This window comes from Mirounga angustirostris, unplaced genomic scaffold (genome assembly GCF_029215605.1).
Source record: "Mirounga angustirostris isolate CCGP_5_RB_7025 unplaced genomic scaffold, mMirAng1.0.hap1 SCAF_5, whole genome shotgun sequence".
NCBI lineage: Eukaryota > Metazoa > Chordata > Mammalia > Carnivora > Phocidae > Mirounga > Mirounga angustirostris.
This window is the reverse complement of record NW_026991713.1, coordinates 161906528-161934111: the sequence shown is the minus strand read 5'-3', so window position 1 is coordinate 161934111 and position 27584 is coordinate 161906528. Positions and strand designations below refer to the sequence as shown.

Below are 27584 nucleotides of genomic sequence, written 5' to 3'. Positions count from 1 at the left end.
CGAGCCCAGGGAGGGGCTTGATCCCACAACCCTGAGATCATGACCTGAGCCAAAACCAAGAGTCAGATGCTCAGCCGACTGGGCCACCCAGGCGCCCTGCAAAGTAGTAGTTTAATTATGCATTGTTATACATAAAAAGCTTAAACCGGTGCTTGGCACACAGTCAGTATTCCCATAACGTTGGCAACCGCACTGGGTGTTTTATACCCAGTCTGGCTCAGTCCTCAAGGCAGCTGTGTAGGATGCACCTTGTCCCCACGGTGCCCCAGAGTTCACACAACATCTCTGAGGTCACCACGCAGGAGCATGGTGGGGGCCCTACCTAGCACCACAGTGGGAAGAATGGGAGATTGGCAGATAACAGGAGGCTGCATTCAGGCCGCCCAGCCTGTCACCATGAAATCTGACCAAAGAGAAATGATAAGAGGGCTAAAAAGAAAGAAAAAAAAATTATCTATATATATATAGATATAGATAAATGTATCTGTCTATATATATATATGTATCGAGGCCTGAGTCTTTTGTGGTGAGTTTATCTGGCTTCCGACACAGCGTGATTCTGATAACCCTTACCCTTGGTCAGATCTCACTAGCTGAGTAGGGACCCTTCCCTCTCCAGAGTGTCAGCTCCAAACCAGTTGTTAGAGGCTCCCTCTCTTCTCCCCCTGATATTCTCAGAAGAGTCCCCCCAAGAGAAAAGCAGGAGCCTGCGTTACCACGATGAGGCCGACCAGAGCGCCCTGCAGAGGATGACCCGGCTGCGTGTCACCTGGTCCATGCAGGAGGACGGGTTGCTCATGCTCTGCCGGATTGCCAGCAATGTCCTCAACACCAAGGTATTCAGCCCCCCGGGCCCTGCTCCTTCCCGGCCTACAGCCTGTGGCGTGGCTTCCCCTCCTGTGGGGAGCCCTTTCCCCGTGTGGCCCCTGGGGCACTCCTCTCGTCTGTTTTGCTTGGCCACCAGGAAGAACATTGCCCAGAATCCTACAAATGAATGCTCCCATTTCTGCACATTTCTTTCCAGTCTTGGGGTAACACACACAAATCTTTGCCTACCTGCAGGCTAGGCGGCCCAGGGTTGTTCTTTCCCTCTTCACCAGGGGTCTGACACTTTCTGCTCCCCTTTTTGCACCCTCATCTGCCTGGAAAACTCCCCTCTCTATTGCTCCTAACCGCTTATCATTTCTGGAAAGGCTTCAGTGACCCTGCCAATTGGAAGTAATGACCGTGTTCTTGCTGTGCCCCCTGGACATAGACTTTCCATGCTGCTTTTGCTGCTGGTCCTTCTTGGCCCATTGGCGCGGCTGCGCCTCACGAGGCAGGGAGACTCTCGTTTGTTTCCGTAGCTACAGCCCCCAGCATGGTGCCTGCTGCACGGTGCTTGCTCAGCCGCTGGGTGCTGAGTCAGTGTGGAATGGTGATGGCGGCCTCGGCCTGGCTCCACGCCTTCCGTGCCACCATCCCCCACACTCACGTGTCCTCCTGGGCCGTGTCCCTGAACCCCGGCAGCTGGGGAGGAACTCGCTTCCCGGGTAGCAGATTCTTCCTCTTTCCTCTGATGTCACCACCTCCAAGAAGGTCCCGAGGCCCAAGCTGGAGTTCAGCTCCTCACCCTGTTCCCCACAGCAGCCTCACTGACTCCTACGCTGTCTGTTCCCGCCACTTTGTGCTGTTGGGATCTTCTGAGTTTGCAGCAAGGCATAGGGAGCATCGAGGTAGGCAAATGTCCAATCGAACTGGTTCACCAAAGCCACCGGAGAATGGGCTCTGCCACCTTCTAGTGCAGGGCCCCTTCTAGGTCGTAATGCCGCCGGGTAGCGTGGGAATGGCAGCTCCCTCCGAGCCCGGTTTGTGTACCCTGTCCTCAGGCACGCCGGCCGAGAGGTGCAGCCCTGGGTGCCCTCTGCCTGCAGGCTCATTGGATTCCTTTTCTTGACCACTTTTCCCAGATGTTCTTTAACAACCCCCCCCATTCCCTCCTAAATACCAGCCCAATCCCTTCTCCCAGAAACAAGCTGGAGGTGACGTGTTGCTGTCCCTAATATCTGTCCTTTGCCTCTGCAATGGCTTTCCATCGCAACACTGACAGGAGGGAGGTGCCTCCCGCCACCCACCCTCCATGCAGCTGGAGGGGCCAGCAGAGCCTCCACTCCCCTGCTTGAATTGACACCAGATTCTTGGGCCTCCTCATTCTGGGGGCTGTCGGAAAATAACCTTGTCGGCAAGCCCCCTTCCTGTCTGGGCTCTGCCTTCCTGCATGTTTTGGCTGAGACGTTCTCCTGAGTCTCTGATGAAACTCCTTCAGTGCTTCTGTTTCTGCTGATGTGCAGAATGTTTCTGAGCACACATAACATGAATTTAAACCTTTAGAACCGTCTAAATACAGTGATGTACTCCTAACGCTCCCTAACATATTGCTCCTCCAGACAGTATTACCCGACACCCTCTGAGCACCTGTTACTTGCCAGAAGACACTCTCTCCCAATGAACATTGAGGACTTGGGCTTATTCTTCGCCCAACACCTCACTGGTGCCAGGCACGTAGTCGGTGCTCCGTAAATCTCATAGTTTGGGGTATCTGCTGCAGAAGGAGGCGCCACAGAACATACCCTCCCCCCTCCTTTACGTTAAGAACCTGGAACGTGGGCTCTGAGGATACTAATGTTCCATCTCGGCTTGTGTTTGCTCCAGGTGAAGGGCCCCTTCGTCCCCTGGCAGGTTGTGCGGGACATTTTGCACGCTACCTTTGAAGAGTCTCTGGATAAAACATCTCACTCAGTTGGACGAAGAGCTCGCTACATAGTCAAAAACCCACAAGCCTATCTGAACTATAAGTAAGCCTCGTTTGAACTTTCATAACTTCAGGCCAAGGTTGCTCCCATGCTTCTAGTTTGTTACTCTTCTCTCATCCCGTTTGCTTAAGAGTTGACCACTGGCTCACCAACAGCCTGTTCCAGTGTTGGGGTCCGTGATTTTTCAAGGGCCGGGCCTGCTTCCGGGCCCTTCCACACATCCAGTATCATGTGGACTTTAGGCCAGCCTTGGGAAGTAGGTGCTGTTGTGCTTTGCTACCCAGGAAGAAACGGGCCGTCTAGGCTAGGTGGCTTACTGAATATATCCCCTCTGCACCCACCTCTTTCTCACCCGGCCAGGGCACAGTACCATCGCCCGCCCTGTCAGCCTCCTTGACAACCCCCTCCACAGGCACGGGCTTGAGTGGAGAGGGCCAGAGAGCATCCGAGTGGGGTGCGGAGGGGCCCAGGTGTTGCCGCCAGCTTGAGAGGGGGGCCAGGAGGGGACACATGGCGGGGTTGGGAAGGACTGCTTCCACCAACCGGTGGTTCATGCCATGGGTGGTCAGTAGGAGAGCTTGGCTCTGGCTGGATTCTGAGCCTTGGGCCACCTGCCATCAGCCAGGCTGTGGAGAAGAACAGCCCAGCCCTGGATTGTGGAGAAAACTCCAGCTGGGGTTTCTCAGCCTCAGTACTATTGACATTTGGGGTCAGATAATTCTTTGCGACGGGGCTGTCCTGTGCGTTGTAGGCTGTTTAGCGCTGGATGCCAGTAGCGTCCCCACCCCCAGCCGTGGCAGTCAGACATGTCTCCAGATGTCTGCAGGGGCCAGTGGGTTAGACATAGCGAGGGGCCTTCCTGCAGGGAGCCACGGGCCCCTGTGCATAGAATCTTAGACTTCTCTCTCGCAAAGGGCTCTGGTCACCTGCCCCAAACTCCCATTCTTTCAGAGTGGAAACGGGCCCAGAGAGAGGATGCCGGTTGGCCAGGGTGACAGGGCATTGGCAGTGGAGTGAGTTCTGGGACTTGGGCTTCCTGGCCCCTGCCTGAGGCTCTTGCTCGTGTCCTGCAGCCGCAGCCGGGGGACGGGAACACGAGGGGGCTGTGGCCTGGAGCTGCCGGACCTAGCACACGGCATATAGCCACTTGGAGGCCGCTCCCTCACCTGTGAGCAGGGCGAATCTACCAACCGTAGCCACCCTGGCCCACGCGCCCCAGCCCTTGGCAGACATGTGACCTCGGGGGCCCCTACGCCTCACCGAGCTCTTGAATGGAATGATGGTCTCTACCTTGCAAGCTCTTTATGAAAGTGCAAGTGCCCGGCTGCTAGGAGCCCTGCAAACACCTGTTGCCTTTCCCTCTGTTTCTTTTTGAGCAAGTCAGGCTCTCTTTCCGTCACGGAGAGACAAAGATGTCTGCAGTGGACAGTTAGTGCTTTTGACTAATAGCGAACACCAGGGCCTGGAGGATAGTGTAAAATTTACAGTACACTTGCACATAGCGCATCTCGTTTGGTCCTGGCCAGATGCCTGTGAGGGCAGGCAGGCGGGAGTCGCTGTTCTCAGGTTACGTGTGGCGGATGGAAGCTCAGAGAAGCCAAAGGAGTGAAGCCTGAGCGACAGCAGGCCTGACTTGAATCAGGGTTGGTTGACCCCAAATCCTTCCTTGTTAAGAGCTGTAGTCACCCAGCAGATGTATAAGTAAATCATACCTTGTAGTTAGCCAAGGCCAGACGTGTTAGAACAGGAGCCTTTCCCGATGGTTCTGAACACAGACATTATTACAATGCCAGACTTCACGTTTGTTGTCCTCTCTTCCTGCAGGGTTTGCCTCGCTGAGGTGTACCAGGACAAGGCACTTGTTGGAGATTTCATGAATCGAAAATGTGATTACGAAGACCCAAAGGTAGGCCCTGTGTGGTCATTGGGCTCGGCCTGCCCTGAAGGCAGGGGGGTGTAGGTTCCTGTCTGGTCCTCCGGGTCCCACAGCGCCTCTGCTGGCTTTGCAAATACGGACGTTGTTCCTGAGCGTCTGGGAGATCAGCTCGTCAGTTCTGGGAGGTCGCTGCTCTGGGAGTTTGTTGTGAGATTTTCCTTGATGTGTCAGCAAAACCTCCCTTTGGGGCGAGAAAGGGCTTAACGTCTCGTTCTCCCACGTTGAAAGGTTTGTGCCAATGAGTTTAAAGAATTTGTGGAGAAGCTCAAAGAGAAGTTCAGTTCGGCTCTAAAGAATCCTAACCTTGAAATCCCAGACACGCTCCAGGAGCTGTTTGCCAGGTGAGGTTCTTCGGGGAAGTTTCTGTGTGATCCTTGTGGGGCAAGAGGAAACATCATGCCTGGCCACAGGCCTCTCCCTTGGTCAGCACTTCCATGGCCTCGCAGCTAACCCTGCTGTGTCTTTGACTCAACCACCTCGCCTCCTCTCATGGGCAACTTGAAAACGGGAGATCCCTGCCATCCGTAGCACCCCACCGGGTGTCCCCGTTCCTTCTGCCGTGGAGGCCCTGCTGCTGACCTAATCCAGGCCTCTGCAAGTGGTTAGTATGCTTTTGCCAAGATTGCTCGTTTGACATATGTGGAAACCAAGCTAGAAGTAGCTCACCCAAGGCCACGGTGCTTGTGAGCCACAGGGCCAGGATCTGAACTTCCACATTGGGTCTGACTCCAACGTCCCAGCCCTTTCCAGCTCAACCAGTGGGCACCTGCAGAGAACATACTTGGCTTTGAGCATAGAACCCGTGAAATGTTAGAATCTAGAGTTCTGTAAACCAGGCCTGTTTCCACTGCTTAATCCAAATGTGAGTTCCTTCTTAACCACCCTCATTGAGACGGTCCCTCTGGCCACTGGATTTTTTCTGAATCTCTTCCTATAGAGGTGATAGTCATCGATCCTTTCCTATTTGGGAACCGTATGATACGGTTGTAGCTAGCTCCCTGAACGTCATTTGGAGATCTCGTTCTTTGATTCAACCAACAAGTAATTCACGTTGTGCCCGCGTATGCCAGGCCTAGGGAGCGATTTGTAGTCCTTTGCGGAGTTGACACCTGTTACTGTGTTTTGTGTTTCTTTTTGCAGCAAACTGTTCGCCAGAACTCCCAAATGGCACGGTTTATATTCAATTTTAAAAGTGCCTCAAATGACCCATTTACCTATTTGTAATTTATAACCCCACCTATTTTCAGTAAATATATGGGGGGCAACTTTTAGTTATAGAAAAATACAGTTAAGGGGCGCCTGGGTGGCTCGGTCGTTAAGCGTCTGCCTTCGGCTCAGGTCATGGTCCCAGGGTCCTGGGATCGAGCCCCGCATCAGGCTCCCTGCTCTGTGGGAAGCCTGCTTCTCCCTCTCTCACTCCCCCTGCTTGTGTTCCCTCTCTCGCTGTGTCTCTCTCTGTCAAATAAATAAATAAAATCTTTTAAAAAAGAAAAAGAAGAATACAGTTAAAGATGATTTTAAAGGAGAGTTCATGAACCATTTGGAGAAAAGAAGTCTCATCCAGTTGTAACAGTTTTAACACTAAATTTGATCTTGAGCATCCTGGCAGGCCAGGCAAAAAAGGAAATGGATCCAACAACTTTGAAAATAGTCCAATTTCTGAAAAGGTACTCCTTCTTATTACTAAATTTCAAGAATTTACTGTTGCCAGGATGAATTTTGACTTTAGGATCATAGAAACCAAAGAAAAGTCTTACAGAGAAACAGCCATGTTTCTTAAAAAGTGAGTTTTGCGATTTCTTATATTTCTTTGCCTGGCTGTGTAGTGTGAAGGCTAGCGCATTGGACTTCTCTTCTTGTATTTATTTGCTTGGTAGGAACACAAGGAAGCAGCATTACTTGAAGCTCAAAAACACAGATGGGGAAATAACCTGCTACCTAATACAACTACTCTCTTTTTTGGGTATTTTGTTCCAGGCGTCTTTCTTATGCTTGTTTGTAATCATAACGGGCCCATGATTTTAGATCCCTTTCCCTTAACAATTAACAGTGGCTTTCTGCCATTAAACACTTTCCTGTGTTGTTTGATAATTGTCAGTGAAATGAACATTCCTCATTTCCTCAACCCTCATTTTAACAACACGCTCATTTGGGGAGCAGAACGTAGTATGTTCTCATTTTAACTGACACGTACGTGTTTGAATTTTAATTAATGAGTTTTATATTTCCTCCAACAATTCAGCCAGTAAATGGCATGTTGAGTAAGCCTCCGCTCGGTTGGTGAAGGTCAGCCGTGTTCCACTGACACACTCATGTCTCGTTCCTTATGCAGATACCGAGTTTTGGCGATTGGAGATGAAAAGGATCCAACGAGGAAAGAGGATGAACTGAATAAGTAAGCACCGATTGACCAAGTGCCTTTCCCTCAGCCGCTCGATTGGGCTGCCGGTGGCCCAACCGGGGACACCCAGGGTCATATCTAGCCTGCCCCCCGTCTTTGAAAATAAAGTTGTGTTAGAACATAGCCACGCCTGGCCCATGTGCTGTCTGCCGCTTCTATCCTGTAGCATCAGGGTTGAGTGGCTACGACAGAGACCCCGAAATCTTTATTACCCAGCCCTTTCCGGGAGAAACCTGCCAACCCTAGCCTCATGAATCAGTGGCCTAGCCTCAAGGCGGGTTGAGGAAGGGATTTGAATTCCAGGCCCATGAGCTTTCCACACAAAGCTCTGGTTAGAAAACCTGTTTTTTTTCCATGTTGGAAAACAATATTCTGTTTGATTTTAGCTCTGTATTTCAGTGAGAAGCTTCTTTGGAGGAAAAAGTTGTTTAAGATTAGAGGAAAATATAAGAAATTGGAAGTTGTTTAAGATTAGAGCACATGGCTGGGTCAGTCAGTAGAGCATCAACTCTTGATCTGATAGGTAGGTAGGTAGGTAGATAGATAGGGCATGCAATTTTTGATTTCTTAGATAGGCTGAAAAAATCTCAGCGCTAACTGCATTTGTCAGTTGTCACGTAAACCCGTTTCCAGGGTACGGCACCCCTTACCCCACTAAGTGGAAACGTTTCTCCCTGTAAAAATTGACCAGTTAGTAAGGCTTAAAAACCACCACTTGTTTTGTTTTGGTTTATGAATAGTTTGGCGTTTGGGTCACTTTTGTGGGATCACTTTTTCTGAATAAAAACTGCGCGCACCCAGACTGAGCGGTGCCCACGGCCCACAGCCTCATGTGCTGGGCCCTCCTGCCCACTGTCTTTCAGCATGGATGACATCCACTTCCTGGTGGTCCAAAATCTGGTCCAGAGCACGCTGGCCCTCTCGGACAGCCAGATGGAGTCCTGCCGGTCATTTCAGGTGGGTGGCAGGGACCTGGCGACAGCTTCGCGGCCGCGCTGTGGGGCTCAGGCCGTCAGGGGTGGGAGCTGAGTGAGGCCCTCGCTCATTCTCTTCTCAGCTGTGCAGTCTCGGGGGGGCCCCGATGTCCCCTGGGACTCCTGTGCCCCCTTCTTTCATCTTCCAAGCGTGGGGACAGGATCCAGTGACTTCCAAAATCCCTCCCGGGCTGAGGTTTTGAGTCGAATGTTAATGCAGAAAATGAGGGTGAAGAGGAGGCGAGCCACGACAGAGAGCTGAGGGAGCGACTGACCCGTGCAGCTTCTCTTCTCCAAGCAGAATTCAGAAATGGCGAGCTGGCCAGAGGCCCCCGAGCAGGAAAGCGGCCTTTCTGTGGGCTTCTCTCTCTCCTGGGAACGTAATGCTGCTCTGTCCTGGCTGAGTGAGGTGGGGAGGGAAGAAGGCGGTTCTCAGTGGACCCCGTCCTGAGCCTGGGGAGGTGCTGGGCTTAGCACTCGTTTGTGAACACGGAGACTTGCGTTTCAGGGGCGTGAAGAAGCAAGTGCCCGAGATCTCACAACACTCTCTGTCAGACCTGAGGCTGTGGCTCCAGGGCCCCAGCAGGGAGGTGCGGAGGAGGGCCTGTGCTGCCCCCCTCACCGGAGCCGTGCCTCCCTTGTTCTTAATGACCACAGTGGTCGGCACGTGGGCCCCGGGCCCCCCCACCCCCAGAGGCCTGACAGGAATGCTGCTGGCCCCCAGGACTCTGACGCAGGGTGTAGACAGTGGGGTGCAGACCCAGCTGGGGCACTGCCCACATTCTCCAGGTGGTGCTTGTTACTTTGGCCGCAAGGGAGGTGAGGAAGATGGGGGGAAATGGAGTGATTGAGGGAAAACCCGTGGCCAGGTGTGACCACAGTCCTTGGACAGCAATGGCCAGGCCGTCGCAGATCCAAGACTGAGTGTTCATGTCTCTTCTTTGAATTCGTCACCATGAGGTGCAGTTGCTTGTCCCGCGGGCATCTGGGACAGTCTAGCGGGAGGGTCCCCAGTCATCCCGTTCTTGCTGTCCTTGGTGCCACAGAGCCCTTGAACCCTGCTTACTCACATGAAGTGTGTGTGTTTCCAAGTGGGAGGCTGGTTGTGGGGCGTTGCCCCCTCCTCTGTGCCGAAAGCCTCATGTGAACCAGAACATGCCAGAGAACAAGACTGGAATAGGGTGGGGTGGGGCAGAAGTCCCACAGAGACAGCCCCCAGTCTGGCCCCTGGCTCTGTCTTATTGGACCCGAGCTTGTTTAAAAAGAAAAAAAAAATGGTTTAAATTTACTACTGACATTGCCCATAAAAATCCCAATTTCCGACTTCACCTATGGCTATGGGGGAACCTCTTGGCTGTGCTGCCCAGAAGGGATTCGAGCAGGACAGGACCTCGGGAGTTAGTCCAACTGCCCATCCCATGAGAAAGCCCAGCCCCAAAGTTAATGGCAAAAGCCAGGTCCCTGCGTCCCAGCCGGGGCCTGTCCCCTGCATCATGCTGCTGCTTGTCATTCCTCTGGTTCCGTTTCCAGGTGGTGTCCAGGCTCTCGTCCCTCTCCTTGACCCCCAGGGGCGTGGGAAATTGTGTGAGAGCACCTGGGCCACCACAGGAGGCAGGGCGCTGCTTTCGTGACCCTCGCACCTGGCACCGAGTACTGGAAGGCCGGCAGGGACAAGGCCAGGGGCCATGTGTAGGATCCCACTCGGCTCCCTGCAGCCCCAGGTTTCTGGGAGGCGCAGTGCAGGGCAGTGGGTGGAAGTCTGGTGGGCTTGGCCACACTCCCTCCCTCCCTATACGTGCTCTTGCGCCACCCCAGCAGCTGTTGGGGGGATATGCCCCCCCTTGTCGTCGTCTTCCTACGGAGAAGAGCTGAGGACACCAGGCTTTCCAGGACAAGCTGCATCCCAGCTTGCACTCGCCCAGTGGGCAGGAACCGTGGTTTCCTGGCCACTCTCCAGCCCCTTGCCCTCTTCCCTGTGCGGTGCTCCCCGCCTCGAGCCTGTGCTCCACGGCTGACGTGGAAGCTCTGTCTAGAGAAATCGAGGGTGGTGTGCGGGCCTCAAGACTGACCAGGCCCAGTGTGTGCGCAGACCCCTCTCCGGTTCCAGAACACCCCGTGCTGCTCCAGCACCCCATCTGACCACCACTTTGGCTCCTGATCCCCTGTCCTCCTGCAGTGGTGAGGTCGCTGGGCTCGAGGACAAGGCCTTGTTCTGTTCTTGGTCCCAGGCCTGCCCAGCGGTGTGGCCTCAGAGGATCCCTTGAAGTCCACGAGCCTCCATCTTCTCTGCCTCTCGTGGATCCGGGACCAACGTAGCAGAGAACCTCCCAAGCCTAAAATTCTCAGGCCATGACACGTTTGCCTGGCCAGTGCTTTTGAGGAGACGGGTCTGGCAGGGACTTTCCTGTGGTCTGGCATATGCCGGACACTCGCCTTGGGTCGGCTGGGTGAGCCAGTGCTTTTCAGGAACGGGAGTCACTGGGACTCTCCTGGCCCTGCCGGCCCTGGAGCTGCTCTTCCTCTGGGCCGGTCCGAATCTGAGCCATGGAGCCGGGATGGCGTGGCCGGCAGGAGCCACATTTGCCCCGTGCTGGGCACCCGGTGCCAGGCGCTGCCATGGCAGCAGCAGCCACTGAATCTGTGCTTCTGTGGGACTTCTTTCTGGTGGAGGAGAGAGAGAACGAGTAAGCGAATGAGGACATTTCAGGTGGAGAGCGTTGCTACGGAGAAAATAAAACAGGTTCCTATAATACAGGTGGCTGCAGAGGAGCAAGAAGGAGAAGGCTTTGCTTCTTGAGGGGACATATTTGAGCTGAAAGCTGGGTGTTGAGGAGTCAGCCTTGCAAAAATTGAGGGGGCGAGATGCTGTCCAAGAAACGGGAGCTGCAAAGGCCAGGCTCCCACAGTGGGAAGGCTCTTTGAGGGAAAGTAGGAAGGCCGGGGAGGCTGGAGCGGTGGGCAGGGTCGCAGTCCCGGGAGTCCTTGTCAGGTGTAGTGAGGACTGGGTGTTGGCCCTGCAGAGGGAAGCCGCGTGTGGTCTGGTGGAGGCACACGGGGCTCGCTGGGGCCGCGTGGCAGATGGCCAGGGGCTGGGGGCAGGCGGCACAGGCAGAGGCAGGGAGAGCACTTAGGCAGAGGCTGAGGAGCGATGGTGTAGACGGTGTCAGGCCCTTGTGTTTGGGAATGGTTTATGGGGGCACAGCCAACCGGATCTACTGATGGGCTGGGCGAAGGCTGGGGAAGCGAGGGGTATCAGAGGTGGTTCTGCGTTGACTCCCATGACCTTGTATCCTAAGACATAGCCGTGGGGTGCAGAGCTGTCCTTTGTCCCAGCTGCCTGTCCTCTGGGGTGTCCCTCTCTCTGATAGCGGTGAAAGTTGTCATCGGATTGCTAGCTTCCTGCAGGCTCTCCCGCCCCGCACCCCCAGGAGTCTGCTCCAGCCTCCCAGCCCCTCGGCCCCGTCTCAGTCCCTCCGGCACACATGATGGGCTCCCACGTCTGTGCACCCCCGTGCCCTGCTCCTCTCCCCCTAGCTGCTGGAGAGCCTCGCTCACCCACGGCCTTGCTGTGTTGCAGACTTTCCGCCTGTACCGAGAGTATAAGGACCACATCCTCGTGAAGGCCTTCATGGAGTGCCAGAAAAGGAGCTTGGTCAACCGGCGCCGCGTCAACCACATGCTGGGCCCCAAGAAGAACCGGGCTCTGCCCTTCGTGCCCATGTCCTACCAGCTGTCCCAGACCTACTACAGGTGAGCCCTCCAGCTGGGGCTGGGGCAAGGCAGGGCCCGTGTCAGAGGCCGCGCCACACCTTCTCTGCAAAGAGCAGCGCGTGGGAGCGGAAGGAGCAGGGTGTCCATCTTCCTCAGAGGGCGTGCAGCTTCTAGAAAAATCTTAAATGAGAAATGAGTTTCTAAGGTACTCATGAGCCCAGTGAAAGGCACGGCATCCTGGTCGGGCCTCATTGGCCGTTCTCACGGCTCAGAGCTGCACCGAGCTGTGTGTTCAGTTTGAAGCTATCCCATATCTTCCAGATGCGGTCTGTAGCCCCTCAGCCATCCGAGCAGTGGTCTGGGATGCTGAGCTACTTCCTGACCATTTCTGCACTGCGGCATTCTTGTCTGTGAGCCAAGGGGCAGCGTTCGCATCCGGAAGACCTTCTGGGTCCCTCCCTGGGACCTAGGCCCCCGTTACAGGGTTGTGGGAAGGCACGCTTTTGAACAGAGGCCAGGGCTTGACTCTGCGGTCGCCTCATGGAGACAGTGACATGGACACACGTGTCCTGTCGTCTCTGCACGGGTCGGGGTTTGCCTGGGGTAAAGATGATTGTCACAAGAAGTGCATTCGCCTTCCCCAGTTTGGCGCCTGTTTATAGCGAATGCCTGCGAGGCGTAGAGTATTAGGTTAGATGCAAAGACACGGCCCACTGGGAAGGTGCTCAGGTGAGCAGGGAAGGCACAGGCAGTTAGCTTGAAACGTGGCACCTTCATTCGAGGTAGAAAAGAGGGTTTTGGGCGGGTGGGGGGGAAGCTGGCGTGGTCAGTTTTGAACGCAAAGATCTTAAGGGCCCGTAGCCCATCCACATGGAGGCCTCCAGCACCGCGTCCTCAGTTTGGACCTTACCTCCTTTTTGTCCATGCAGGATTTTTACATGGCGATTTCCAAGCACCGTCTGCACGGAATCGTTCCAGTTCTTCAACACAATCCTGGCTGCCGGCAAGTTGGACCAGCCCGATAAATTTTCCTTCAAAGACCAGGATAATCACAAGTCTACAAGCCACCTGGTGGCATTTTCTTTGGACAGCCCTGGAGGGCACTGCGTGGCTGCCCTGACCCTTTTCTCTTTGGGTCTCATTTCCGTGGATGTCCGGATCCCGGAGCAGATTGTCGTGGTGGACAGCTCCATGGTGGAGAATGAGGTCATGAAGAGGTAAGGAAGGAGGTGTCAGCATGCCCTAACATGCTGCTCTGAGTGCACTGGGGGGCCTCATGCACTGTGATATCCTGTGGTGTCCGCGGTTTTATTTGCTCCATCATGTGGTCTTCTATTTTTTAAGCTTTTATTTATTTATTTGAGAGAGAGAGCGTGCGCACACGCACACAAGCAGGGGGAGAGGCAGAGGGAGAAGCAGACACCCCCTGAGCAGGGAGCCCGATGCGGGGCTCGATCCCAGGACCCTGAGATCATGACCTGAGCCGAAGGCAGACGCTTAACCGACGGAGCCACCCAGGCGTCCCTCCTGGTCTTTAGGCATTCCACTAACACATGCTGAGTCTGTGCGCGTCATGTCTGGCCCTGTGTGGCATTTGGCACATGAGATGGCAGATGTCAGCAGGGTGGCAGGGAGCTCCCCGGGACGGGACCTCAGATCTGGGGACTAGGGACTAGGGACTTCAGCACTGTGTCTAGTCCACTGCCTCGTGCTGGTGCCTCCAGGCGCGGGGGGGGCTTGGCTGTGCCAAAGAGAGGGACCTGTTGAGGTGTGGCTCTGGCCGGGGTCCTTGAGGGCCTAATAGCTAAGCTGGGATTTAGTGGAAAAGCAGGCAGTTTAGGGACAGAAACTGGAAGGGTTTCCAGCAGCAGGAAGAGCCCTTGCAAAGGCACTGGTATGTGAACGGGGGTGAGCGCGGCATGTGGGGAGGTGGTCAGAGGGGATGAATCTGGAGCGGCAGCGCTGCCCTTCACAGCCAGATGCCCGGGGGAGGGGTAGGGGGTCTGCAGCGACCACAGGCCATTGCTGAGGCCGGAGCACGGCAGCCCCTCTGAGGGGGCCACTGTGTGAGGGAGCCAGCCCTCCGCCGCCGCAGGGCCGGCTGGGCCAGCAGACCCGCTGGGCCTGCGCTCTGTCACCCAGGTCCGTGTTCTTCTCCTAGTTTGGGGAAGGACGGGGGCTTGGACGAGGATGACGACGAGGAGGAAGACTTGGACGATGGCTCGGGGAGCAAGCGCCGGGCCATCGAGGTGAAAGCCCGCCAGGCCTCCCACACCAACTACCTGCTGATGCGGGGCTATTGCGCGCCCGGCATCGTCAGCACCCGCAACCTCAACCCCAACGACAGCATCGTGGTGAACTCCTGCCAGGTGACGTTCCGCCTGCGCCGCACCCCCGCGCCCACCCGGCTCTGGCCCACCGGTGAGTGTTTGCCCGCCGACGCGGGGTGCTGGCCTGCTCAGTGCTGCTGGTTCCCTCCGGGGCTCAGAAGTACACACTTCCACAGACATCTGAAGTATTGCTTTCAATCTCTTGCTTTGAAAGAGGAGTCCTCGGCTTACATTCATCATCTACATCTCCATTGCTTCCAATTTTTACACTCTCTTTAGCCCTCTGTGCGTTACCTCTGAAACTTTAAATAGCTTACTTAAACCTTGCTTTCCCATACCCTGAATTTGAGGCAGTCTCTTCTTCCTCTATGTAAAATGAGAATATTCGGGCCCCTTCCCACCCCTTTCTTGCTTCCCCTTCACATATCGGGGTGCATGGTGTTCACTTTCAGTTTCGAAACCCCAGTTGGTGTTCTGTGCTCTGTCTGGAGTTTGGTTTGGGCCAAACCTGTGACCGTGGTCTTGGCAGAACCAGCTTTTCCAGGAAGCCATGCACAGCAGCCCCGGCTCGTGGAAGCTCACGTGGGAGTTCAGGGAGGGGTCCCGGGATGTCCCCCAGGGTCTGAGGAGCGGTGAACACAGGAGCACCGGGAAGGCAGGGCCCAGGGCAGCCCAAGTTGAGGAACTCCTCCAGAGCTCCGGGGCTGCCGTCCTCAGACCCCAGCCCTACCTTCCTGCCCTTCATCCTGGCCCCGGGGGTGCATCCCGACCGCTGGGCCCGTGCTCCGTCCACCCAGAAGGTGTCCCCTCCCTATTTGGGGGGTGGTGAGTTGGTGTTGGGGCCCTGGGCTGGGCTGATTCGGGTTCTCCTCATCTTCACAGTCCCTTCTCTGGAAGAGCTACCCGTGGGCATATCCTGCCTCCCTGACAGCTTCACCAGGCTGATCAAGAACCAGGGGGCCACCTGCAGCCTGGAGGAGTTTGTCCACCAGGTGGAGCTGTGCGGGTATGAGCCAGGAGATGTGTGTGCCGTCTTGGAGGTCCACGGGGTCATTGCAGCCACAGGGTGCTTTGGGGTGGACAGAGTGGAGCTGAGCAGATGGTTCTCTGCCTTTGAGCGGACAGACGCCGAGCGCACCAGGACCTTCGCAGACTACATCCAGGTGAGCCGTGCTCTCAAGTGATGTGGGGTAGCCGACGCAGAAGGTACCGCTCACCGGCCAGATGCACGCCTCAGAGGAGGGGCTCGGCTTGGGGCACGTAGTGTAATTTTTTCAAAGATTAAATTAGTCGCCAAGATTAGAAATGGGAGATTTTGCCTAAAACCCAGCTTCTCTGGAATGTGAGAGGTTGGACACCCTGGGTCCCGTCTCTTCAGCACAGTGGGACGGAGCCAAGTAGAGCCATCTCTGCTGGGCCCACAGCTCCTGGATATCCTGCACCTGGCCCCACAGGACTCCCCGCTGTACCTGCCTGGGTCCATTTTCATCAGGGACCCTTGAACCCAAGGAACGTATTAACAGATGGACCTTTTAAATCGAGTGCCTTGGGACTTATCTGGCCCCGATGTGCCTGGTCTGTAGTTGGAAGCAGGTGTTTGTGAGTGCAGGACATGAGAGCAGGGTCATACGACTGTTCATGTGGTGTCTCCTTGTTCATATGACCCATGCTCCCTGTGGCCCAGGTGACAAGGGCTTACAGCAAACCCTCCCCAGACCTGCGTGACCTGGCTATGAGTCCTGGTTCCAGGATGTGAACTGGGGCAAATTTCTTGAATCCTGACTTGTGGGTTTTTAAGCTAGGAATGAAAAGAAAGACAATAGTGTCGGGTGCAGTGTCTCCATCAGAACAGGGACCTTGCAAGCAGGGCTTGGTATAAGGACGAGAGGAGTTACTGTCATTCGTGTGGGAACAATCATGGCTTTTGTGGAACTTGATAGCACTCGGGGTGTTGAGTTTCCTGGGAGGACGCTTTCACGGCAGCTTCGGTTCTCAGAAGTTTGCCCCAAGCCTAGAGGGGGAAAGGGCTGCCCTGGGACCGCATGGCCAGCTGGCGCCTGCCTTGGGCTGGAAGCCAGACCTCGCCCTCGAGTCAGTCTGTCCTGATGGAGCTGGGCTTGCCATTTGCTCGGGACGCTCAGATGCACCGAGCAAGGGAAGCAGGCGTGAGGATCCCGCACAGACCTGTGTGTCTCCCGCTTTTCCTAGGACCTCCTGGAGCACCACCAGGTCCTGGAAGTCGGTGGCAACACCACTCGCCTGGTGGCCATGGCCTCTGCCCAGCCCTGGCTCCTGCACTCGGTGCGGCTGAAAGGCAGAGAGGAGGATGCGTACCCTCAAAGAGAAGACCCCCAGGCCAGACCCCGAGACGGGCCTGCCAGTGAGGACAGCCCCTCGGGGAGGCAGGCACCGCCCTCCCAGGGCCCCCGGAGCACCAAGAGGCGTGCTAGCTGGACGAGCGGTCACATGGCCTGTCAGGGCAGGGAGACGGACCCCGAGAGTACCCAGAAGCCCCCCGCCAAGAGGCCCACGCTCCAGGATGTGCGCTGGGCCCCCAGCCCCAGGCCCAGAGCAGAAGAGGAGCTAGAGCCCCCGGCACCTGCTCTGCCACCAGTTCCCGGAGACACAGGTGTGAAGGAGCCTCCCCCAGGAGCACCGGAGGCCGGGCAGGAGGACCAGGAGGAGCAGCTGAGCTGTCAGGCCCAGCTTCCAGAAGGATCTGAAGACCCCAGAGGTACCGAACAAACCTGGTCCCCCACCCCACCTTCCCCCACCTGCCCATCACCTGTCCTGGGCTGAGTGTCCCCCACGCCCCACACCTGCCCTGAGACGGGGAACCCCAGCTTTTCCTAGCCTCAGCGTTGAGGGGGAAAGGTCTTGCCTGTTCCCACTAGAGGGCTTCAGGGGCTCCTAAGCAGGTCTGTGAATGACCAGTGTGGGACACGAAGGTGGTTCTGGAAGGCCTTTTTGGCCGAGGTGTCCCGCGTGAGGGCGCAGTGGCAGGAACGGGGGGCGTCGCGCCTCCTGTTGGGATTGGCAGACATGCAGGGATGGAAACCTGCCGGGATCCCCTCCTGCGGGGTAGATGCTCTCACCTGCGCTCAACGCTGGCCTCTTTGTGTGCTTTCTGAAGGTGTCTTTGTTTCCTTGGGGCTGTTTTTGCCTTAGGGGGTTATGCACACGGCTCTGTGGTCGGGGCTTCTGGGTGGAAGATGAGGTGCTCACTTGCCTCCCCTCGTGGGGGTTCCTCAGGGCCCTGAACACCGCCCCCCCCCCCCCCCACACACACACTTGCACACTGCGGTCCGGCCCAGTTTGCTTCTCAGGGTGCGAGGGCTCTGTGAGGACTGGGCTTGCTGTCCCTCTGTTCACGGCTTTATCCCCAGAGCCCAAAAGGACGTGTCACATGAACAGAAGAGGAAGAGATGGACTCCTGCCTCTTAGGTCTCATGTCCTCTCCCTCTTCTGTCAGGTTTGGCTGAGAGTTCTGTGGCCAGCAGCCTCTCCCAAGCAGCACGGGAAAAGTGAGTGTGTGCCCAGATCCAGGCGGCCTGGTGCAGGGTGCGGGTGCGAGGGTGGGGAGTCTGTCCCCGGGGTCCCAGCAGTGATCATCACATGGAGATCTTCCACAGTCCAGCGCAGTAGTTCTCGGCCAGGGGACCTGGAAATGTGTTGGTCTTTGGTCGTCCCACTTGCTGGGGAAACAGGGCAGGAGCTGCTTATGGGGAGCGGGTGAGGGCCAGAGGTGTAGACTTGGGCAGTGCGTGGGTCTGTCTGGAACCATGGGCTTCACGGGAGCCTTCCTGGTGAGGGGGCGCCTCCCACATGTGTGCTGGGGCCGTGAGCCCCCGGCTCCGATGCAGCGCTCCCGGTCATGGCGGTCAGAGCCAGGTGTCCAGCTGGTCCTGGGCCCCTCCCACGCCTGGACCCCGTGTGGCAGACCAGTCACTGGGGCAACGGGGGACTGCTAAGACACAGAAGTAGGTCTTCTGCATAAAGACCTCTGTGAGCTCTAGCCTGATGTGGAGTCGGCCATTGCCCCTGGGGCCAGGATGGAGCTGGTGCATCCAGAGGTCAGCTCGTCTCCCTCCTCTGCCAGCGCAGGGCCCTGTGGGGGACATTGGCACGTCACGGCCTCGGTTAAGGCTGAGTGTGAGCGGGTCCCCTCAGCTGGCGACCCGGGCCCTGGGGTAGGGACTCCTCATTCCAGATGGGCAGGGGGGTGTGGAGGAGCAGGACCCCCGGTCCCGTGACGCAGGCCAGGCGCCGACCGCCCTGAGCCTCAGCGTCCTGTCGGTGGAACTGTGTCCCTCACCCACCGAGCCTGACGCCTGCATGTCGCCGCTGCAGGGACTGCGAGAACATCTCCTTCATCGCCCGCCCGTGGCGCATCGTGGACGGCCACCTGAACGTGCCGGTGTGCAAGGGCATGATGGAGGCCGTGCTCTACCACATCATGACCCGGCCCGGCATCCCCGAGAGCCGCCTGCTGCAGCACTACCAGGGCGTCCTGCAGCCCATCGCCGTGCTCGAGCTGCTGCAGGTGCGGCCGGGCTGGGCTGGCCAGGCCTCCCCGCAGCTCCCTGCTGACCACTGCTCCCTCCTCCTGGGCCCCTGCTTCAGCCTCCCAGCGGGGTGGCCCATCAGGAGATTCTAGGTTCGGCCTGAGAAGCAGGCCGCTCGCATGGGTCCCTTACTTACTTTACCCCCCTGCTCAGCCCTGCCCAGAGAGGTGTTCTCGGTGCCCTCCGAGGCCGCCAGTCCGGCCCATGAGCCCCTCGCCTGTCTTCCCTGGGCCCCTGCGGCCCCCACCCCTGCCCTGGGGTCCTGCAGCTCCCAGGGTGGGATGGAGGACCCGGTCTGCAAGTGCACCCGTCACCCTAGGTGTCCCGCTGTCTCTAGGGCCTGGAATCCCTGGGCTGCATTAAGAAGTGCTTGCTGAGGAAGCCGGCGGCCGTCTCGCTCTTCTCCAAGCCCCAGGTCCCGGAGGTCCAGGCGCCCTCCAGCCCGAGCGAGAGCCCCACTGTGTTCTACGAGCCCACGCTGGACTGCACCCTGCGGTTGGGCCGTGTGTTCCCCCACGAGGTCAACTGGAACAAGTGGGTCCACTTATGAGGCACGTGCGGTCACCACGACCCCCCCTCCCTGCCACTGGTGCCTGAGGAGGGCGTGACTCCCTGGGGGGGCTCCACCTGGCCCCCGCGTGCGCCGCACCCTGCCCGGGGCACAGGGACAGGTCTGTGCCAAGCCTCGGGCCCGGAACTCGGAAGAGGGCCTCCCGCCCGCCTGCTCCGGGGGGCTTCCCAGACGGAGGGCCCTGCTCCGGCCCGCCGGGCGTTGTCAGGGAGCAGCTACCGGGAGGCTTGGGTCCCTGCTGTCCCTCTCTCGTTCCCAGGGCGTGTTAGCCGTGGCTGCAGGCACGGATCCTGCACTCCGTCGCTGCCTGCTTTCTCTGCGGAACTTGGGTTGTGGTGAGTCTGAGAGGCCCTGGTGGGCTTGGCCTCCAAGGGCCTCCACCGTTAGGGAGCGGAGCTGCCGGCCCAGGCCCCCGTGCCTTCCACCTTCCGTATGGACCTCGGCGGCGTCATCCTTTGGCCAGTGAGGGTCAGGAGCTGGCCTTGCTCACAGCCCGCGTTGCAGATTCCAGCCACCATGGCAGAAAGGCCAAGTGCCCCAAGTGGCAGGGCCTTGTGGGGGGCACGTCACAGAACGGGCTGTGTGTCCTGCCACCCAGGGCCCCAGCAGGGACTGACCCCTCTCCAGGCAGGACATCGGACCCTGAGCCTGGGGCCCCCTTGTTGGTCCCACAAGACAACCGGCGGGCCTCCGGGGGGTGGGGGTGGGGGGCGCCTTTCCCGCAGCTGGAGCTGAGGAGCTGAGCGGGCCTACAGTTGGTTTGTTCTTTTCCCTTCTTTTCTCTTTAAAAAAAACCCCTTGGCATGTATTTATTTATTTTGTAATTAAAGTGAAGGAAAATGCATTTAGGTTTCTGTGTTTCCTAAAGAATCTCTGTTCCTCTGGGGGCCTTCCTGCTTTCACCTGCAGAACTGCCAGGAATAGAGGCTCCCACTTAAACCAAAGGGGGAGGGAGGCGCTGTGGCCCTGACTTGCCCCTGGTCGGCCCAGCCCTCCTACCCCTGCTCCAGAGCCCTTCCTCCTCCTCAGCCGGGCCCAGGCCTCTGTCTACGCGGAGACGCTCGGGCAGCTGTGCCATGCAGGGTGGCCCAGGGCCAGGTCGGCCGGTTGCAGGGGTCACAGGCTATGGCCTGGGTTTGGGCAGTGGGCGTTCTCTTCAGCCCTTCCCTCCCATCTCCCCCCCCCCCCTTCCCTTTTTCTTCCCTCCCTCCCTTTCTCTCCCTCCCTCTCTTTCTTTTTTCTTTTTCCTTCTCTTTCTTTTATATGTGTATATGAGCTGCCAACATTTTTTTTAAAAATGGGACATTTCACATTTTTAAAAAATCCAGACTTCTATCTTGTGGAAAATTGGAGAGCGACAGCGCATAGGGCAGTGGGGAGTGTGGGAGTGGGGACGGGCCCCCGGGGCAGCACTGCCCCAGCCCCAGGCCCAGCCTCACACCTGCCAGCTTCTCAGCCTTACAAAAGCAGCCCATCTGGGCATGTTTGACCTGCAGCTCCTGGCCTGGCCCAACTCAGGGCCCCGTGTTTCCATCTTGGGACCAGACTCTGGGATGATGAGGGGCAGGATGGAGCACGGAGCGGGGAGTCTAAGGGTGAACCCCAGCACAGACAAGACCTGACCAAGTCTTTTTTTTTTTTTCTTTTAAAGATTATTTATTTATTTGACAAAGAGAGAGACAGCGAGAGAGGGAACACAAGCAGGGGGAGTGGCAGAGGGAGAAGTGGGCTTCTCCCCTTAGGACCTTTTCAGCATGACCTGAGCTGCTGAAGGCAGACGCTTAACGACTGAGCCACCCAGGCGCCCCCAAGACCTGGCCAAGTCTTAACCGTCACTTTTTTTCCTCTCATTTTTACTCAAGTATTAAAAAAAAAAAAGTGGGGAGATTTTTTTGAGATCAAGTAGAAAAAAGAGTGTTACCTGCTTTATGAACAGAAAATACTTTACAAATGCCAGTTGTTTGGGAACACCCTGTGTGGTGGGAGACAGGTGGTGCTACAGGCACCCAGTCTCGATACTCCCATCTCAGAGCCTTGCTTTTCTCATCTGAAAAATGGGGATGGACTGACTTCTTCCTGCGAAGACCAGAGGCACTGAAGGGCACCAAGGACAAGCAAATAGTAGGGCTCAGCAAAGTTTATCTCCCATTCTGTCCCCGTACCTGAGGGATGGTTTGGGCCTGTGTTTGGGAGATGGGACATAGGGATGAGGGGTGCAGCCCTTCAGTGGAGAGATGGGCTTCTATGACCAGGCTCCACATTCCACAGCCAGCCATTCTGTGCAAGGATGACCTGTTCTCTCCCTCCTTCTGCCCACCTGTGCATCTGTCCATGTCTGTCTGTCCATCCACCCCCCCACCCACACACCCATCCACCCCCCACCCATCCACCCATCACCCATCCATCCATCTATCCACCCATTTCCCCACCCATCCATCTCCCCATCCACCCACCCATCTACCCACCATCCATCCATCCATCCACCCATCTCCCCATCCATCCACCCATCTACCCACCATCCATCCGTCTACCCACCTCCCCATCCGTCCACCTATCCACCCACCCACCCATCCAAGGTAGCTCTCCCCTTCCAACCTCTGCACAAAGGGCTTCAGGAACCACAGCATAGACCAGAAGATCTGAGCACAGATGCCTTCAGGGGTCAAGCAGGTCCCATAAATGAGAGGAAGGAGAGCCTTGTGTTAAATATAAATACTAGGGGGTGGTAGAGACTGTGGAAAACTGAAGTGGATGTGAAGGGACTCCCAAACAAGGCAGGGAGGGTGAGGAGGGACACTGAGCCCAGAGGGCACACGTCCCATTCACCCTGGCCTGCCGCTCACAGGAGGCCAGAACTATAGGGCCTGGACATCGTGGCTCTGTCCTTCGTGTCCCACCCCACCCCCAACTTTCGGTTCTTCCTCCCTTTAACTTACATCAGCAACATGGTAATGTATTCTCTTTAATTGAAACACTACAGTAAGACTCAAGCCTCCAGGCTCCTTTCCCCTCAGGACCTTTTTCTTTGCATTTACATACATTTTCTGCGCCACTAGAAAACATGGGTCTGTGATGCCATTTTTACATAAAATGTCTCACTGATAAAGCTCGCTGGGCTCCCCCAGCCGTGTCCCTGGACTTACTCCCTCCTTTCCCTAAAGGTAAGCACCACTCTTGCTGGTTTCCCCCTATTGAGCCTCCTCCTCTGCCTGCTCAGACTCCGCCTCCCTCCTGTCTGGGGTCCTCTCAGACCATGTCCTGCCGGCTGCTGGCCCTGCTCCCCTCCTGCCCCGTTTCTGACCTGGGCTGAGCGTGATCTCCGCCCTCTGACTTCCCCTGACCACCCAGCCTTCCCTTGGACCCCTGACCCGCTTGTGCCAGGGATTTCCCAGTTGTGCATGGGTGTGGATCCGCGTATTGACACGTCTGCGTGTGTATGTGTGTGTACGTGTGGGCGTGCGTGCACACGTGTGATCTCCCTGCTTGGTGACACCTCACCACCCCCAGCATCCAGTGCCCTGTGCACCTCCAGCCGCCCAACCAGAAGTCAGCCCTGATGGAATTAAAAAACCCCATCCGTTCACCTTGGGTCATCACCATACTCCCACGGCAAGAGTGTGGCCGCGACCATGGTGTAGGGGCGCCCATCTAAGCCACCTGACAAGACTCTGGCGCCGCCCCTCCCACCTCAGTCAAGTTCCTGTGGTCACCAGCAGGTGGCGGCAGCGGCTCGGTTCGCGGCTGGTTCGTCTTGCTCTCCAGGTGTCTGCAGCGAGGATTCCCGGGTCCCACGGTGAACGGGAAAAGCTTGCTGGAGTAGTCAGGGGAGGGGGTTGGCTTGCCCACAGAAATGATGATCACGCAACAATACTTCCTGAGCACCGTCCTTGGCACTTGACGCAGACCAACTCCTGGCCTCCGGGCAGCCTCAAAGCGCGTCTGCTCAGTACGCCCATTTCGTGTCTGAAGAAACTGAGGCACAGAGAGAGAAAATAGCTTCTGCAGACTGGCAGCTAGTCGGTTGATCTGTTGGCGTTGCCAGCTCACCTGTGCGGCCCCCAACGCCCCCCCCACACAAGCTGCTTGCCAGAGGTGGGGGCTGCTTTGGGGTGAGCAGCCAGCTCTATTCTAGGAGACCCCTTAAATTGCAGAATGAGAAGGTTTCTTCTCTGAGGCCACCAATGTTAAAACCCCTCAGATCTGTGGCCCCCCAGGGACGGGGGAAAGACCCCTCACTGCCCCCCAGGGTGAGCAACGGGAGAGGGTCTCTTGCTCCGTTTAAGGACTTCCCAGGAGGCCCCCGTCTTCGTCTCTCTGCCCCGTTCTGTGGTATCTCCAGGTCCAGGGCAGGTGGCTCCCCCCTGGGCTCAGTCCCCTCTGTCCTCTCTGCCCACTGCCTCATCAGCCGCTGCTCTGCCGTTAACTGATTGCTTCACATGCTCGTCTGTCCAGCATCTGCTGAGCACCTGCCATGTGCCACGCACCATTCCAGTCTCTGCGACGCAGGGCGAGTAAAACAGACGAAACCCCCGTGCTAGCGGGACTGACAGTAAACACGACGAATCAGTAAAAGACACAGGTTAGAGCTTAATACATGTTACGGGGGACAACTAAGTCAGTGGGGTGCTGCAGTTTTGAGTGAGGGGCCCAGGGGAGGTCCTGCTGAGAAGGTGACGTCTGAGCGGAGACCCGACTCCTCTTGTTTTCCTTTCGTGGCTTGATGCTTCTTGACTACGGGCGACCCCTCTCGCATCTCCTCCCTGTCGAGAACGTGTACTTCTTCCTCCTGTTCTCTAGGTGCGGGGGGCTCCCGGGAGGCAAGTGCACGTATGTGCTCGCTGCTCCGTCTTTCCCGTCCCTGGTTTTCTGATGGTGCGTCCGGGCGGCTGCGGGTGGGATGTGCCCCACGTGGCCCATCCCCAGACCAAGTCCCAAGCAGGGGAGGGAGAAGAGCCTTCCCCTCCAACAGGGAGCCTAAAGGAACACACCAGCTCCGCTTTCTTGTGTGTGGGTCTCATCCCAGCCGAGCCGTTCCTCCCAGATGTGGAGGTCCTCCCAGCAAGCCGAGAGGCTCATGGCTGCCCCCCACTTTACGAAGAGGAAACTGAGGCTCAGAGACAGCAGGCGACTGCCCAAGGTCATCCATGAGAAGGGATGGAGCCTGGCCCCCTGGCCCCATTGAATGTAGTTAGTCCTTCCTCAGGTTGGGAGGAGAGTCCTCCTTATGCTAGGACACTTCCCACTGCAAGTGACACAAACCCATGTCAGACCCACTTAAGCAAAAAAGGGAAACTCGCAGCTCAGCAGCCCAGTCGGGACAGGCTGGGTTATGTGGTGCTGACACACAGCCCCCAGATCTCGGTGGGTTACAACAGGGATTGATTTCTTGCTCATGATACATGTCCATCTCGGGTAAACTGGAGGCTCTGCTCTCCGTGTCTCCTCCCGCAGGGACCCAGGCTGATGGAGCAGCCACCAGCTTATTTGTCACAGCTCCTGGTGGCAGAGAGGAACAACACTCGGGAGAACATCACAATGGTCAGGTACATGCTCTGGTCCAGAAGTGAGACTTACCACTTCTGCTTGCAACTCCCTGGCCAGTCCTGGTCATGTGGTACCATACCAGGGGGCCAGAAGGTGAAGAGCATAATGACTTCCACACTTGGGTACCTCAAAAGTCCATGGGGATGTGGTTTCAGGCATGGCTGGATCCAGGAGCTCAAGAGATATTACCAGGAATCAATCTCTGTTCCCAGCTCTGCTTTCTTGTGTGTTGGCCCCACCCCACAGCCCCGGGCTTCAGTCCATCCCTACCGCTCGGCAGTCCTAGCAGAAAGAGCACATGGACCAGTTTGAGTCACGTGTATGTCCCAGAACCAGTGGTGTGGCGGGGGTTGGGGTGGCATGGAATGGTCTGTCAGCCACTCTCAGAGCTGGGGTCAGCTGCCCCACAAGGACGCTGCATGGACAGAAGCAACAGGCACCCCACAAGTGTTCCCTCTTGACCTAGGTCCCTCCCAGCTGAGCAAGGGGAAGAAGAGCTGCATTTGGGGTCAGGAGACCAGAGTTCGAGTTCTGGCTGTGATCTTTAATTCAGTGTGTGACCTCAGGCCAGCAAGCCTCTGGCCCGTTGTGCGCCTTCACTTCATTCGTCACATGGATAGCCCTGCCCTCTCCGACCCCGCAGATGGAAAAGGGCTGGCCCAGGAGGAGAGCATGGCTTCCGTGCACGGGGTGTTGTTATCAACCCTCCTGACTCTCTTAAGAGAGTCACTGGCAACTGTGGCCTGGACTCTGGGTGACGAGAAGCCACCTTCCCCACCTCCAGGTGCTCAGGGCTCCGTCACACCTCCAGGCCCTTGCTCAAGCTCTTCCTTCTGCCACAAAAGCCGGTGCCTCTAACAAGTCCTATCCATTTGTCAAAGTCCAACAACCACCACCTCCTCCTTGAAGCCTTCCAGCCCCTCCCGATGCCCCTCGGGGCTCCTGTCAGTGGGGTGCTGGGGCTGGCTCGGACCACCTAGGAGGGTTGATGACACACATCTCTTCCCAATCCCACTTGGGGTTGTCAGGTTGGTAGCTTGAAATTGGCCATGGTGGAAGCGTCTACACCATGGGAATAAAGCACACACGACACCCTACAAATCGGGCTTTTTTGAGTGCCTATGTGCCAGGCTGCAGGTAGGGCAGGGAACAAAACAGAGGAAGTTGTTGCCCTCGTAGGGCTTATATTCGACTTACAATCCTGGTCTCTAGCATCTGTTTCCACCTGTCCATCCGCGTTCTTCCTTCTAGCCTTTCACCATCCCTTCATCCGTCTCTCCGTCCACCTGCCCACGTAGCCACCAGTCCCTCATCACCCACCCACCCACCTCCTGCTAACCCACCCTCCCAGGAGGACCAGCTCCTGCCTCCTCTTTGCAGCCCGCTTACCAGCTGAGTCCCCTTCAGAGACAGAGTCGGTGAGGAGCCACGCCTGGCCCAAGCCAGAGCCCCTGACCAAGCCCCAGCCCTGGCCCCCTGGCCCCCTGGCCCCCTGGCCTCCTGGCCCCCTGGCCCCCGGCCCAGAGCTCTGTGCGTGGGAGAGCTGCGCTGACTCCCCTGGGGAGCCGGTGGCTCAGGTGGCCCCTGGAACCCAGTGGCCCCAGGAGGATGTGAAAACCACAGCATACCTTGGCCCAAGTGTCCCCGGGGGGTGACAGTGGGGGATGATGAGGGCTGCTCGCTTGTGTCAGACTGTGCTCCCGTGTCAGACTCGAGCTCCCAGCTGAGCCTCACTTTGATCCCAGGTCAACAGCCCCACGGTTGAAACCATCAATGTTCTAGAACTTTCAGTACCCAGGACTCTCTCGGGGACTCCCCCCCCCCAACCACCCCATGTTACAGATGAGTCACGGTGAGGCTTTCTGCAGGACTGACTCCCACCAGCAGGTAGCTCAGGCTCATCCAAGAGGACAGACGAACCAGAGCTTTTCCCCTTTGGGTTCCGCCCAGCAGCCCGGCCTCCTGGGAGAACGAGGGCCCCGGGCAGTTCCAGGCTGGGGCAGGGATGTCCCCGGGCTCTGGGAGCCGGCCGGCCTGCTGAATCAGACTCTCGGCCTCCCTAACCCTGCTTGGCGGGCTTGAAAAAGACGCCTCCAAAGGTGAGCACCCCGACTGGGAAAACAACCTGTGGTCTTGTTCGCTGTTTTTGGTTTTGGTTTGGTTTGTTAAAGCATGAGCTGCATGCAGTCTGTGGCGCTGATGTTCGGTAAGGTGCCTTCAGACGTGGCCAAGATGGATTTTCTTAGCGTCTCAATTCGCATTTTGAACGGACTCTCTGAGAAATCGTCAACAAGACCTTGACTTCCCCCTGATCCCCGGGGATGAGCAAACAAGATGCCAGAGGAGTGGAGGGCTGCGTCCTCACCGCCTGTCTGCCCCTCCTCCACCACGAGTGCCAAAGGAGCCCCCCCGCACCGTGTACCCCAGAACCCGGCACATGTACTCATGACCAATAAATATTTCTTGGGAGCATAAGGGGAATAACTGAGTGGGCAGCCGAAGCCAGCAAATCTTGGCGGTGGGGGCTGTTTCTAAGGGACAGGCTGACTTGAAGCCTGGAACCGTCCCCCGCCCCGCCAAGTGCCCCTCTGCGGGCAGGACAGCCCCAAACCGTGGCTGCTTTCTCACCCCCGCCCACCACCAGCACAAGCTTGGTCTGGGCCCCAGAAGGAAGGAAGCTGAATTTATTGAGGGTCTGCTCTGCTGCAGCCTGTGCAGTGGGTGACCTCACCGATTTCTCCCCAAGGGGGGTCATGCCAC

General features: G+C 57.2%; 1 protein-coding gene across 2 annotated transcripts in view; it reads left to right on the top strand.

The window, feature by feature from the left end:
• The window catches only part of GTF3C1 (general transcription factor IIIC subunit 1), a 70555-nt gene extending 50431 nt beyond the window's left edge, over window positions 1-20124 (top strand). The window contains exons 24-37 of one of the 2 annotated variants that reach the window (XM_045875212.3): window positions 679-836; window positions 2692-2834; window positions 4617-4698; window positions 4957-5069; window positions 7061-7123; window positions 7993-8086; window positions 11681-11853; window positions 12744-13031; window positions 13976-14235; window positions 15027-15307; window positions 16353-16878; window positions 17617-17668; window positions 18495-18687; window positions 19047-20124. In XM_045875212.3, the coding sequence (XP_045731168.1) occupies window positions 679-836; window positions 2692-2834; window positions 4617-4698; window positions 4957-5069; window positions 7061-7123; window positions 7993-8086; window positions 11681-11853; window positions 12744-13031; window positions 13976-14235; window positions 15027-15307; window positions 16353-16878; window positions 17617-17668; window positions 18495-18687; window positions 19047-19259 (2639 nt within the window). In that variant the 3' untranslated portion in view covers window positions 19260-20124. Of the gene's footprint in view, window positions 1-678; window positions 837-2691; window positions 2835-4616; window positions 4699-4956; window positions 5070-7060; window positions 7124-7992; window positions 8087-11680; window positions 11854-12743; window positions 13032-13975; window positions 14236-15026; window positions 15308-16352; window positions 16879-17616; window positions 17669-18494; window positions 18688-19046 lie in introns of those variants that run through there. The other variant, XM_064592886.1, reaches the window with a different exon arrangement.
• The last annotated feature ends 7460 nt before the right edge of the window (window positions 20125-27584 follow it).